The 12,821-nt window shown below is 54.9% G+C and overlaps 1 protein-coding gene across 1 annotated transcript in view; it reads right to left on the reverse strand.

Annotated features, from left to right (window-relative positions):
• Positions 1 to 7,799, reverse strand: part of LOC144954536 (lateral signaling target protein 2 homolog) — a gene marked incomplete at its 3' end in the record, with an annotated part of 17,658 nt that extends 9,859 nt beyond the window's left edge. Inside the window, exons 1-5 of the mRNA XM_078885007.1 lie at positions 7,794 to 7,799; positions 7,353 to 7,439; positions 6,113 to 6,253; positions 4,070 to 4,207; positions 30 to 232 (exon numbers count right to left, since the gene is read on the reverse strand). Of these exons, the coding sequence (XP_078741133.1) occupies positions 30 to 232; positions 4,070 to 4,207; positions 6,113 to 6,253; positions 7,353 to 7,439; positions 7,794 to 7,799 (575 nt within the window). The remainder of the gene's footprint in view (positions 1 to 29; positions 233 to 4,069; positions 4,208 to 6,112; positions 6,254 to 7,352; positions 7,440 to 7,793) is intronic.
• Between the last annotated feature and the right edge of the window lie 5,022 nt (positions 7,800 to 12,821).

Here is a 12,821-nt window from a genome sequence, read left to right on the forward strand (position 1 = left end):
CCACCCACTCACCCCCCCACCCCACCCACCTGAGCTCGAACTCCGCGAACAGCCTGTCAAAGTTGCGCAGCGCGTTGGCGAGCCGCTCCGAGTAGAGCGACGGGTCCCGGAGGCACTGGTCCCGCATGACGGCACGCGTCTCGTCTAGACTGCGCGTCAGCTCCCGCGCCAGCGGCCGCATGGCCAGAGACTCCACCTCGCGGTTCATGATGATGGAGCCGGCTGCCAGACACTGGGGGGGGGTGGTGGGGGGTGGTGGGGGGTGGTGGGGGGTGGTGGGGGGTGGTGGGGGGTGGTGGGGGGTGGTGGGGGGAGGTGGTGGGGGGTGGTGGGGGGTGGTGGGGGGTGGTGGTGGGGAGGGAGACATCTTGTTGGTTCTGTCGGTAAAGCAGAGGTCGCAACCGGGTACCCGATACCCGTACCCTACCCTACACCCGATACCCTACCCGATACCCGTACCCTACACCCGATACCCTACCCGATACCCGTACCCTACACCCGATACCCGTACCCGATACCCGGCTACCCGTACCTGGCCGGGTACGGGTAGCCGTTTGCGACCCTGGTGCGGCCGGGTACGGGTACGGGTAGGCCGTGAGTCACTGGTGAGACACCGTTTGTCACTCATTTCGGGTAGGGTACGGGTATGGGTAGGGAACGGGTACCCGATACCCGTACCCTACCCGATACCCGTACCCTACCCGATACCCGTACCCTACCCAATACCCGTACCCTACCCGATACCCGGCTACCCGGCTACCCGGCTGGGTCTCATAGTGAAGAACAGGTCTGTCGGAAAGACAGCGTCTGAATGAGCACCACCAGGCTTGGCAGCGTGTATTTAAGCTGCTGGGTTGGAGGGCGAAGGGCGCCTTGACAAAGGAATTTGCATATCAAGAGGAATTTAACATATTTATGGAAAATGCAGATATGGGATTAGTCACTCCTTGTGGAATGAGTAGGAGGTTGGGGGGTCTCAAAGTCATATTATGTAGGGTTAGCAGTGATAAAGGGAAGGAATTTTAATAGTATGTAGCTGCAGCAGCTAAACCACCACGTAAAAAACTAAAATATAAACTACATCAGCATCTTCTTGGTCCTTTCGGTAAAGTCATTACGTAGAAGGGAAATAATAAAATAATCAAAATGAAACATAATAAAATACAATTTGAAAATAATCAAAATAAAGCATAATAGAATACAATTTGAAAATAATAAAAATAAAACATAATAAAATACAATTTTAAAATAATCAAAATAAAACATAATAGAATACAATTTTTAAATAATAAAAATAAAACATAATAAAATACAATTCTCACGACGTTTCGGCCACAACGCAAGCAGCCGTCCTCAGGTGAAGAACAGGTCTGTCGGAAAGACAGCGTCTGAATGAAACATCACCAAGACACGCTGTCTTTCCGACAGACCTGTTCTTCACTATGAGACATCTCCTTTACCAGTGGCAAAATATAGTAGTAGGCTTTTACCCTTTCAACTGGTACAAAAAACTGACACCTTTATACAAGGCATCATGTTTGCAATAACCACAACACAAGCAGTCAAAATGCAAACAAAAAGAAACAACTCCGATGATGATATGCACTGTCCTTGAAGGTGATTGGTCCACACCCGAGACAGCTTTCCTTAGAGCCCAGTCTCACATGGTCCTTGAAGTTGATTGGTCCACACCCGAGACAGCTTTCCTTAGAGCCCAGTCTCACATGGTCCTTGAAGTTGATTGGTCCACACCAGAGACAGCTTTCCTTAGAGCCTAGTCTCACATGGTCCTTGAAGGTGATTGGTCCACACCCGAGACAGCTTTCCTTAGAGCCCAGTCTCACATGGTCCTTGAAGGTGATTGGTCCACACCCGAGACAGCTTTCCTTAGAGCCTAGTCTCACATGGTCCTTGAAGGTGATTGGTCCACACCCGAGACAGCTTTCCTTAGAGCCTAGTCTCACATGGTCCTTGAAGGTGATTGGTCCACACCAGAGACAGCTTTCCTTAGAGCCTAGTCTCACATGGTCCTTGAAGGTGATTGGTCCACACCCGAGACAGCTTTCCTTAGAGCCTAGTCTCACATGGTCCTTGAAGGTGATTGGTCCACACCAGAGACAGCTTTCCTTAGAGCCCAGTCTCACATGGTCCTTGAAGGTGATTGGTCCACACCAGAGACAGCTTTCCTTAGAGCCTAGTCTCACATGTCCTTGAAGTTGATTGGTCCACACCAGAGACAGCTTTCCTTAGAGCCTAGTCTCACATGGTCCTTGAAACTGATTGGTCCACACCAGAGACAGCTTTCCTTAGAGCCCAGTCTCACATGGTCCTTGAAGGTGATTGGTCCACACCAGAGACAGCTTTCCTTAGAGCCTAGTCTCACATGGTCCTTGAAGGTGATTGGTCCACACCAGAGACAGCTTTCCTTAGAGCCTAGTCTCACATGGTCCTTGAAGTTGATAGGTCCACACCCGAGACAGCTTTCCTTAGAGCCTAGTCTCACATGGTCCTTGAAGTTGATTGGTCCACACCCAAGACAGCTTTCCTTAGAGCCTAGTCTCACATGGTCCTTGAAGTTGATTGGTCCACACCAGAGACAGCTTTCCTTAGAGCCTAGTCTCACATGGTCCTTGAAGGTGATTGGTCCACACCAGAGACAGCTTTCCTTAGAGCCTAGTCTCACATGGTCCTTGAAGGTGATTGGTCCACACCAGAGACAGCTTTCCTTAGAGCCTAGTCTCACATGGTCCTTGAAACTGATTGGTCCACACCAGAGACAGCTTTCCTTAGAGCCCAGTCTCACATGGTCCTTGAAGGTGATTGGTCCACACCAGAGACAGCTTTCCTTAGAGCCTAGTCTCACATGGTCCTTGAAGGTGATTGGTCCACACCAGAGACAGCTTTCCTTAGAGCCTAGTCTCACATGGTCCTTGAAGTTGATAGGTCCACACCCGAGACAGCTTTCCTTAGAGCCTAGTCTCACATGGTCCTTGAAGTTGATTGGTCCACACCCAAGACAGCTTTCCTTAGAGCCTAGTCTCACATGGTCCTTGAAGTTGATTGGTCCACACCAGAGACAGCTTTCCTTAGAGCCTAGTCTCACATGGTCCTTGAAGGTGATTGGTCCACACCAGAGACAGCTTTCCTTAGAGCCTAGTCTCACATGGTCCTTGAAGGTGATTGGTCCACACCCAAGACAGCTTTCCTTAGAGCCTAGTCTCACATGGTCCTTGAAGTTGATTGGTCCACACCAGAGACAGCTTTCCTTAGAGCCTAGTCTCACATGGTCCTTGATGGTGATTGGTCCACACCAGAGACAGCTTTCCTTAGAGCCTAGTCTCACATGGTCCTTGAAGTTGATTGGTCCACACCCGAGACAGCTTTCCTTAGAGCCTAGTCTCACATGGTCCTTGAAGTTGATTGGTCCACACCAGAGACAGCTTTCCTTAGAGCCTAGTCTCACATGGTCCTTGAAGTTGATTGGTCCACACCCGAGACAGCTTTCCTTAGAGCCTAGTCTCACATGGTCCTTGAAACTGATTGGTCAACACCCGAGACAGCTTTCCTTAGAGCCTAGTCTCACATGTCCTTGAAGTTGATTGGTCCACACCAGAGACAGCTTTCCTTAGAGCCTAGTCTCACATGGTCCTTGAAGGTGATTGGTCCACACCAGAGACAGCTTTCCTTAGAGCCTAGTCTCACATGTCCTTGAAGTTGATTGGTCCACACCAGAGACAGCTTTCCTTAGAGCCTAGTCTCACATGGTCCTTGAAGGTGATTGGTCCACACCCGAGACAGCTTTCCTTAGAGCCTAGTCTCACATGGTGTTGGACCAGATGACGCCAAAAGGCGCACAACTCAAACACAATGCACCATCAGAGTATGAGAACTCGGGGTGAAGCATTTACACCATTGGAACCTCATTTGCCAGAAGAAAAAATATGATAATTGTTTTTTTACCCTTTTATCTGGCAACAAAACTGACACCTTTTTTACAAGGAGTCATGTTTGTGTATCACCCCCCATCGCCCCCCATCACCCCCCCCCATCACCCCCCCCCCCCTCTCACCTCTGCACCGAACCACAGTTGCCCAGCGAGGCTGTCGTGTCGAATTTCCTCGGGGAACTTTACGCTGAAGTCTCGATTTGCTCGCTCCGTGGGGATGCACGCGTCCATCACCCTCGCCAGGATAGCCAGCACGCGGTCCTGCACCATCATCACCATCATCACCACCACCATCATCACCATCATCACCACCATCACCACCATCACCATCATCACCACCATCATCACCATCACCACCACCATCATCACCATCACCACCATCATCACCATCACCATCACCACCATCATCATCACCACCATCACCATCATCACCATCACCACCATCACCACCATCATCACCATCATCACCATCATCACCATCATCACCATCATCACCATCACCACCATCATCACCATCACCACCATCATCACCACCATCACCATCATCATCACCATCATCACCATCATCACCATCACCATCATCACCACTACTACCATCACCATCATCATCACCACCATCATCATCATCACCACCATCACCACTACCACCATCACCACCATCACCATCATCACCTCTACCACCATCACCACCATCATCATCACCATCCCCACCATCATCACCATCATCATCACTATCATCACCACCATCATCACCACGATCATCACCACCATCCCCACCATCATCACCATCCCCACCATCATCACCATCATCATCATCACCACCACCATCACCATCATCATCACCATCATCACCACGATCACCATCACTATCATCAACACTACCATCACCATCATCACCATCACCACCATCACCATCATCATCACTATCATCACCACCATCATCACCACGATCACCATCACTATCATCAACACTACCATCATCACCATCACCACCACCAGTATGTGTGTGTGTATGTATCAGTGTGTATGTGTGTGTGTGTATGTGTGTGTATGTGTGTGTGTGTGTTTCACTGTGTGTATGTATCAGTATATGTGTGTATCAGTGTGTGTCAGTGTGTATGTGTGTGTGTGTGTATCAGTGTGTGTCAGTGTGTATGTGTGTGTGTGTGTATCAGTGTGTGTATGTGTGTGTGTATGTATCAGTGTGTGTATGTGTGTATGTATCAGTGTGTGTATGTGTGTGTGTCTGTGTGTGTGTCTGTGTGTGTGTGTGTCTGTGTGTATGTGTGTGTGTGTGTCTGTGTGTGTGTCTGTGTGTGTGTCTGTGTGTGTGTATGTACCAGTGTATGTATCAGTGTACCTGACATGCACGCAGCTGGTTGACGAGCAGCATGCACCGCTGTGTCTGTGTGTGTGTCTGTGTGTGTGTCTGTGTGTGTGTCTGTGTGTGTGTCTGTGTGTGTGTCTGTGTGTGTGTCTGTGTGTGTGTCTGTGTGTGTGTCTGTGTGTGTGTCTGTGTGTGTGTATGTGTGTGTGTGTCTGTGTGTGTGTCTGTGTGTGTGTCTGTGTGTGTGTGTGTCTGTGTGTGTGTCTGTGTGTGTGTCTGTGTGTGTGTCTGTGTGTGTGTCTGTGTGTGTGTCTGTGTGTGTGTGTCTGTGTGTGTGTATGTACCAGTGTATGTATCACTGTACCTGACATGCACACAGCTGGTTGACGAGCAGCATGCACCGCTGTGTATGTGTGTGTCTGTGTGTGTGTCTGTGTGTGTGTCTGTGTGTGTGTCTGTGTGTGTGTATGTACCAGTGTATGTATCACTGCACCTGACATGCACGTAGCTGGTTGACGAGCAGCATGCACCGCTGTGTGTGTGTGTGTATGTGTGTGTGTGTGTCTGTGTGTGTGTCTGTGTGTGTGTCTGTGTGTGTGTCTGTGTGTGTGTCTGTGTGTGTGTCTGTGTGTGTGTCTGTGTGTGTGTCTGTGTGTGTGTCTGTGTGTGTGTCTGTGTGTGTGTCTGTGTGTGTGTCTGTGTGTGTGTATGTATCACTGCACCTGACATGCACGTAGCTGGTTGACGAGCAGCATGCACCGCTGTGTGTGTGTGTGTATGTGTGTGTGTCTGTGTGTGTGTCTGTGTGTGTGTATGTACCAGTGTATGTATCACTGCACCTGACATGCACGCAGCTGGTTGACGAGCAGCATGCACCGCTGTGGGTCTTTGCGTCCGTCGAAGCTGTCCAGCTCCGCGGCCACCTCGCTCAGCTCCTCGTCGGCGAAGAAGAACTGGGACAGCAGCTGCGGGTCCCCCCTCTACACACAGAGAGACACACAGAGACACAGAGACACACAGAGAGACATAGAGACACATAGAGACTCACAGAGACACACAGAGACACACAGAGACTCATCACTACATAGAGACACACAGAGACTCATCACTACATAGAGACCCATAGAGACATCACTACATAGAGACACAGAGACACAGACCCAATGTAGAGACTCACAGAGACACACAGAGACACACAGAGACACAGAGACTCACAGAGACTCACAGACTCATAACATAGAGACCCATAGACTTATCACCACCACACAGAGACCCATAGACTCACCACCACCACACAGAGACCCATAGACTCACCACCACCACACAGAGACCCATAGACTCATCATCACCACACAGAGACCCATAGACTCACCACCACACAGAGACCCATAGACTCACCACCACCACACAGAGACCCATAGACTCACCACCACCACACAGAGACCCATAGACTCATCACCACCACACAGAGACCCATAGACTCACCATCACCACACAGAGACCCATAGACTCACCACCACCACACAGAGACCCATAGACTCATCACCACCACACAGAGACCCATAGACTCACCACCACACAGAGACCCATAGACTCATCACAACCACTACACAGAGACCCACAGACTCATCACCACCACCACACAGAGACCCATAGACTCACCACCACACAGAGACCCATAGGCTCATCACCACCACACAGAGACCCATAGACTCACCACCACACAGAGACTCACAGACTCACCACCACACAGAGACCCATAGACTCACCACCACCACACAGAGACCCATAGACTCACCACCACACAGAGACTCACAGACTCACCACCACCACGACACAGAGAGACCCACAAAGACTCAGCAGCTGTTGACAATGGAGTATTTTAACGACACAGCAATAAAACAATAAAATGCCTATGGACGCGACACGCCGAGTCGGAGGAGAGGTGAGAGGTTGGCCCGGCGTCGGTAGGGGGGACTTCTAGACAAGACCGAGGATGACCGTAAAACGACTAGGCCCCAACCTCCCCTCCCTCCCTTTCGCCCGCAGCCGCCTCGGCAAAGCGGCTTCGCCTCTCACCCGCGGCTTGTAGAGCCACTTCCTGATGGCGAACATCTTCACGCAGGCGGCGTCCGTCAGCGACTCGGCTCCATTCGCCCCGAATGTCTCCTCAGGGCAGCGGAGCCGACGTGGAAGCAGGATTATTGAAGACTCCACAACTTGAGTCGGCGGTGGTGGTGGTGGTCGAGCGAATCGATTCCTCGAGAATCGTTTTATGTGTTACCCGCGTACGATTCCGCCAGCCGCACGCCGTTGGTGACAACGGGAATCGACGGTTTGAGGGAAGGAATCGAGGGGAGTCGTTGGGGATTTTTCATTGCGGTCGATTCGACTCCACATGAGACGGTGTCAGGTGAGAGGGGCGTGGTCTGTGTGTTAGTGGGCGTGGTCTATGTTATCGTGGGCGTGGTCTATGTGGTTGGTGGGCGTGGTCTGTGTGCAAGTGCCTTGTGACGTCACCCGCATCCTGTCCACGCCGCTGGCTGTGTGGGGAACGCGAGAAGTCGACCCAGCGACTCCTCGTGAGGGGTGAGGGGTGAGTGTGGGGTGAGTGTGGGGGGTGAGTGGGTGGGTGAGTGGGTGGGTGAGTGGGTGGGTGGGTGAGTGGGTGAGTGGGTGAGTGGGTGGGTGGGTGAGTGGGTGAGTGGGTGGGTGGGTGAGTGGGTGAGTGAGTGGGTGAGTGGGTGGGTGAGTGGGTGGGTGAGTGGGTGGGTGGGTGGGTGAGTGGGTGGGTGGGTGGGTGAGTGAGTGGGTGAGTGGGTGGGTGGGTGGGTGAGTGGGTGGGTGGGTGGGTGGGTGAGTGGGTGAGTGGGTGGGTGAGTGAGTGGGTGAGTGGGTGGGTGAGTGGGTGAGTGGGTGAGTGGGTGGGTGAGTGAGTAGGTGGGTGGGTGAGTGGGTGGGTGGGTGGGTGGGTGAGTGGGTGAGTGGGTGGGTGAGTGGGTGAGTGGGTGAGTGGGTGAGTGAGTGGGTGAGTGGGTGGGTGAGTGGGTGGGTGGGTGGGTGAGTGGGTGGGTGGGTGGGTGGGTGGGTGGGTGGGTGAGTGAGTGGGTGGGTGGGTGAGTGAGTGAGTGAGTGAGTGGGTGGGTGAGTGGGTGAGTGGGTGGGTGAGTGGGTGGGTGGATGGGTGGGTGGGTGAGTGGGTGGGTGGGTGGGTGAGTGGGTGGGTTAGTGGGTGAGTGAGTGGGTGAGTGGGTGAGTGGGTGAGTGTGTGTGTGAGTGTGGGGGGTGAGTGTGGGAGGTGAGTGAGTGGGTGGGTGGGTGAGTGGGTGGGTGAGTGGGTGGGTGAGTGTGGGGGGTGAGTGCGTGGGTGGGTGAGTGAGTGAGTGGGTGGGTGAGTGGGTGGATGAGTGGGTGAGTGAGTGAGTGGGTGAGTGTGGGGGGTGAGTGTGGGGTGAGGGGTGAGTGTGGGGGGTGAGTGGGTGGGTGAGTGAATGGGTGAATGGGTGAGTGGGTGGGTGAGAGGGTGAGTGAGTGGGTGGGTGGGTGGGTGGGTGGGTGAGTGGGTGGGTGGGTGGGTGAGTGGGTGGGTGGGTGAGTGGGTGGGCGAGTGTGGGGGGTGAGTGTGTGGGTGAGTGGGTGGGTGGGTGAGTGGGTGAGTAGGTGAGTGGGTGGGTGGGTGGGTGAGTGAGTGAGTGAGTGGGTGGGTGGGTGAGTGGGTGGGTGGGTGAGTGGGTGGGTGGGTAGGTGGGTGGGTGAGTGCGTAGGTGTGTGTGTGTAGGTGTGTGAGTGGGTGGGTGAGTGAGTGGGTGAGTGTGTGAGTGTGTGTAGGTGTGTGTGGGTGAGTGGGTGGATGAGTGGGTGGGTGAGTGAGTGGGTGAGTGTGTGAGTGTGTGTAGGTGTGTGTGGGTGAGTGGGTGGATGAGTGGGTGGGTGAGTGAGTGGGTGAGTGTGTGAGTGTGTGTAGGTGTGTGTGGGTGAATGGGTGGATGAGTGGGTGGGTGAGTGAGTGGGTGAGTGAGTGGTTGGGTGAGTGAGTGGATGAGTAGGTGGGTGAGTGTGTGTAGGTGTGTGTGGGTGTGTGTGTGGGTGTGTGGGTGGGTGGGTGGGTGAGTGAGAGAGTGGGTGAGTGAGTGAGTGGGTGAGTGAGTGGTTGTGTGAGTGGGTAGGTGAGTGGGTGGGTGAGTGGGTGTGGGTGGGTGGGTGAGTGGGTGGGTGAGTAGGTGGGTGAGTGAGTGAGTGAGTGGGTGAGTGAGTGAGTGGGTGAGTGAGTGGGTGAGTGGGTGGGTGAGTGGATGAGTGGGTGGGTGGGTGAGTGAGTGGGTGAGTGGGTGGGTGAGTGAGTAGGTGGGTGGGTGAGTGGGTGGGTGGGTGGGTGAGTGGGTGAGTGGGTGAGTGGGTGGGTGGGTGGGTGAGTGGGTGAGTGGGTGGGTGGGTGAGTGGGTGAGTGAGTGGGTGAGTGGGTGGGTGAGTGGGTGGGTGGGTGGGTGAGTGGGTGGGTGGGTGGGTGGGTGAGTGAGTGGGTGGGTGGGTGGGTGAGTGAGTGAGTGAGTGGGTGGGTGAGTGGGTGAGTGGGTGGGTGAGTGGGTGGGTGGATGGGTGGGTGAGTGGGTGGGTGGGTGGGTGAGTGGGTGGGTTAGTGGGTGAGTGAGTGGGTGAGTGGGTGAGTGGGTGAGTGTGTGTGTGAGTGTGGGGGGTGAGTGTGGGAGGTGAGTGAGTGGGTGGGTGGGTGAGTGGGTGGGTGAGTGGGTGGGTGAGTGTGGGGGGTGAGTGCGTGGGTGGGTGAGTGAGTGAGTGGGTGGGTGAGTGGGTGGATGAGTGGGTGAGTGAGTGAGTGGGTGAGTGTGGGGGGTGAGTGTGGGGTGAGGGGTGAGTGTGGGGGGTGAGTGGGTGGGTGAGTGAATGGGTGAATGGGTGAGTGGGTGGGTGAGAGGGTGAGTGAGTGGGTGGGTGGGTGGGTGGGTGAGTGGGTGGGTGGGTGGGTGAGTGGGTGGGTGGGTGGGTGAGTGGGTGGGTTAGTGGGTGAGTGAGTGGGTGAGTGGGTGAGTGGGTGAGTGTGTGTGTGAGTGTGGGGGGTGAGTGTGGGAGGTGAGTGAGTGGGTGGGTGGGTGAGTGGGTGGGTGAGTGGGTGGGTGAGTGTGGGGGGTGAGTGCGTGGGTGGGTGAGTGAGTGAGTGGGTGGGTGAGTGGGTGGATGAGTGGGTGAGTGAGTGAGTGGGTGAGTGTGGGGGGTGAGTGTGGGGTGAGGGGTGAGTGTGGGGGGTGAGTGGGTGGGTGAGTGAATGGGTGAATGGGTGAGTGGGTGGGTGAGAGGGTGAGTGAGTGGGTGGGTGGGTGGGTGGGTGGGTGGGTGAGTGGGTGGGTGGGTGGGTGAGTGGGTGGGTGGGTGAGTGGGTGGGCGAGTGTGGGGGGTGAGTGTGTGGGTGAGTGGGTGGGTGGGTGAGTGGGTGAGTAGGTGAGTGGGTGGGTGGGTGGGTGAGTGAGTGAGTGAGTGGGTGGGTGGGTGAGTGGGTGGGTGGGTGAGTGGGTGGGTGGGTAGGTGGGTGGGTGAGTGCGTAGGTGTGTGTGTGTAGGTGTGTGAGTGGGTGGGTGAGTGAGTGGGTGAGTGTGTGAGTGTGTGTAGGTGTGTGTGGGTGAGTGGGTGGATGAGTGGGTGGGTGAGTGAGTGGGTGAGTGTGTGAGTGTGTGTAGGTGTGTGTGGGTGAGTGGGTGGATGAGTGGGTGGGTGAGTGAGTGGGTGAGTGTGTGAGTGTGTGTAGGTGTGTGTGGGTGAGTGGGTGGATGAGTGGGTGGGTGAGTGAGTGGGTGAGTGAGTGGTTGGGTGAGTGAGTGGATGAGTAGGTGGGTGAGTGTGTGTAGGTGTGTGTGGGTGTGTGTGTGGGTGGGTGGGTGAGTGAGAGAGTGGGTGAGTGAGTGAGTGGGTGAGTGAGTGGTTGTGTGAGTGGGTAGGTGAGTGGGTGGGTGAGTGGGTGTGGGTGGGTGGGTGAGTGGGTGGGTGAGTAGGTGGGTGAGTGAGTGAGTGAGTGGGTGAGTGAGTGAGTGGGTGAGTGAGTGGGTGAGTGAGTGGGTGAGTGAGTGGGTGAGTGAGTGGTGAGTGAGTGGGTGAGTGAGTGGGTGAGTGAGTGAGTGGGTGAGTGAGTGGTGAGTGAGTGGGTGAGTGAGTGGGTGAGTGAGTGGGTGAGTGAGTGGTGAGTGGGTGAGTGAGTGGGTGAGTGAGTGGTGAGTGAGTGGGTGAGTGAGTGGGTGAGTGAGTGGGTGAGTGAGTGGTGAGTGAGTGAGTGAGTGGGTGACTGGGTGTGTTTGTCTACTGGGGGAGACAAAGGCGGCCGGGCGTGGTGGTGGTGCTGGCCACACCACCCTCTCTGTGTGTAGCCACAGTGCCGGTAGCCTTCATAGACGCTGCTGCTGCTACTAACACAGCACTTGCCCCTACAGCCCTGCTAGAGGCTACCTGGGGGAGCTTTGTCTGTGTCTCAGCACTTGCCCCTACAGCTCTGCTAGAGGCTACCTGGGGGAGCTTTGTCTGTGTCTCAGCACTTGCCCCTACAGCTCTGCTAGAGGCTACCTGGGGGAGCTTTGTCTGTGTCTCAGCACTTGCCCCTACAGCTCTGCTAGAGGCTACCTGGGGGAGCTTTGTCTGTGTCCCAGCACTTTTCCCTGCAGCCCTGCTAGAGGCTACCTGGGGGAGCTTTGTCTGTGTCTCAGCACTTGCCCCTGCAGCCCTGCTAGAGGCTACCTGGGGAGCTTTGTCTCTGTCGCTAGGAGTGGCTGCTTTAACTTTGTTTGTGAGGAGCGGTGGCGCAGTGGTTAGCACCCTGCAGGTAGAGATACACCACCAACACCACCACAATCACCACCACAACCACCACCACCACAACCACCACCACCACTACCACAACACCACCACCACATCACCACCACAACCACCACCACTACCACAACACCACCACCACAACACCACCAGCTGTGGTATCAGCATCAGCATCATCATCAGCAGCAGGGGTCGACTCAGCAAGCGGTCCCTGGGGGTACGAACCTCCCTCTAGATCGACTCAGCCTCAAGTGAGTACCTGCCATGTAGTGTGGTGGTGGTGGTGGTGGTGTAGTGGTGGTAGTGGTGGTGGTGTAGTGGTGGTGGTGTAGTGGTGGTGGTGTAGTGTGGTGGTGGTGGTAGTGGTGGCAGTGGTGGTGTAGTGGTGGTGGTGTAGTGTAGTGGTGGTGGTGTAGTGGTGGTGGTGTAGTGTGGTGGTGGTGGTAGTGGTGGTGGTGTGGTGTAGTGGTGGTGGTGTAGTGGTGGCAGTGGTGGTGTAGTGGTGGTGGTGTAGTGTAGTGGTGGTGGTGTAGTGGTGGTGGTGTAGTGTGGTGGTGGTGGTGGTAGTGGTGGTGGTGTGGTGTAGTGGTGTTGTGGTGGTGGTGATCTGTGTGTGGGTATGTGTGGGTGGGTGTGTTTGTGTGACACTGTCTGTGTGGGTATGTGTGTGCGTGTGTCTGTGCGTGTGTCTGTGTGTGTCTGTGTGTGTGTGTCTGTGTGTGTCTGCGTGTGTGTCTGTGT

Source organism: Lampetra fluviatilis, unplaced genomic scaffold (genome assembly GCF_964198595.1).
Source record: "Lampetra fluviatilis unplaced genomic scaffold, kcLamFluv1.1 SCAFFOLD_549, whole genome shotgun sequence".
NCBI classification, from domain to species: domain Eukaryota; kingdom Metazoa; phylum Chordata; class Hyperoartia; order Petromyzontiformes; family Petromyzontidae; genus Lampetra; species Lampetra fluviatilis.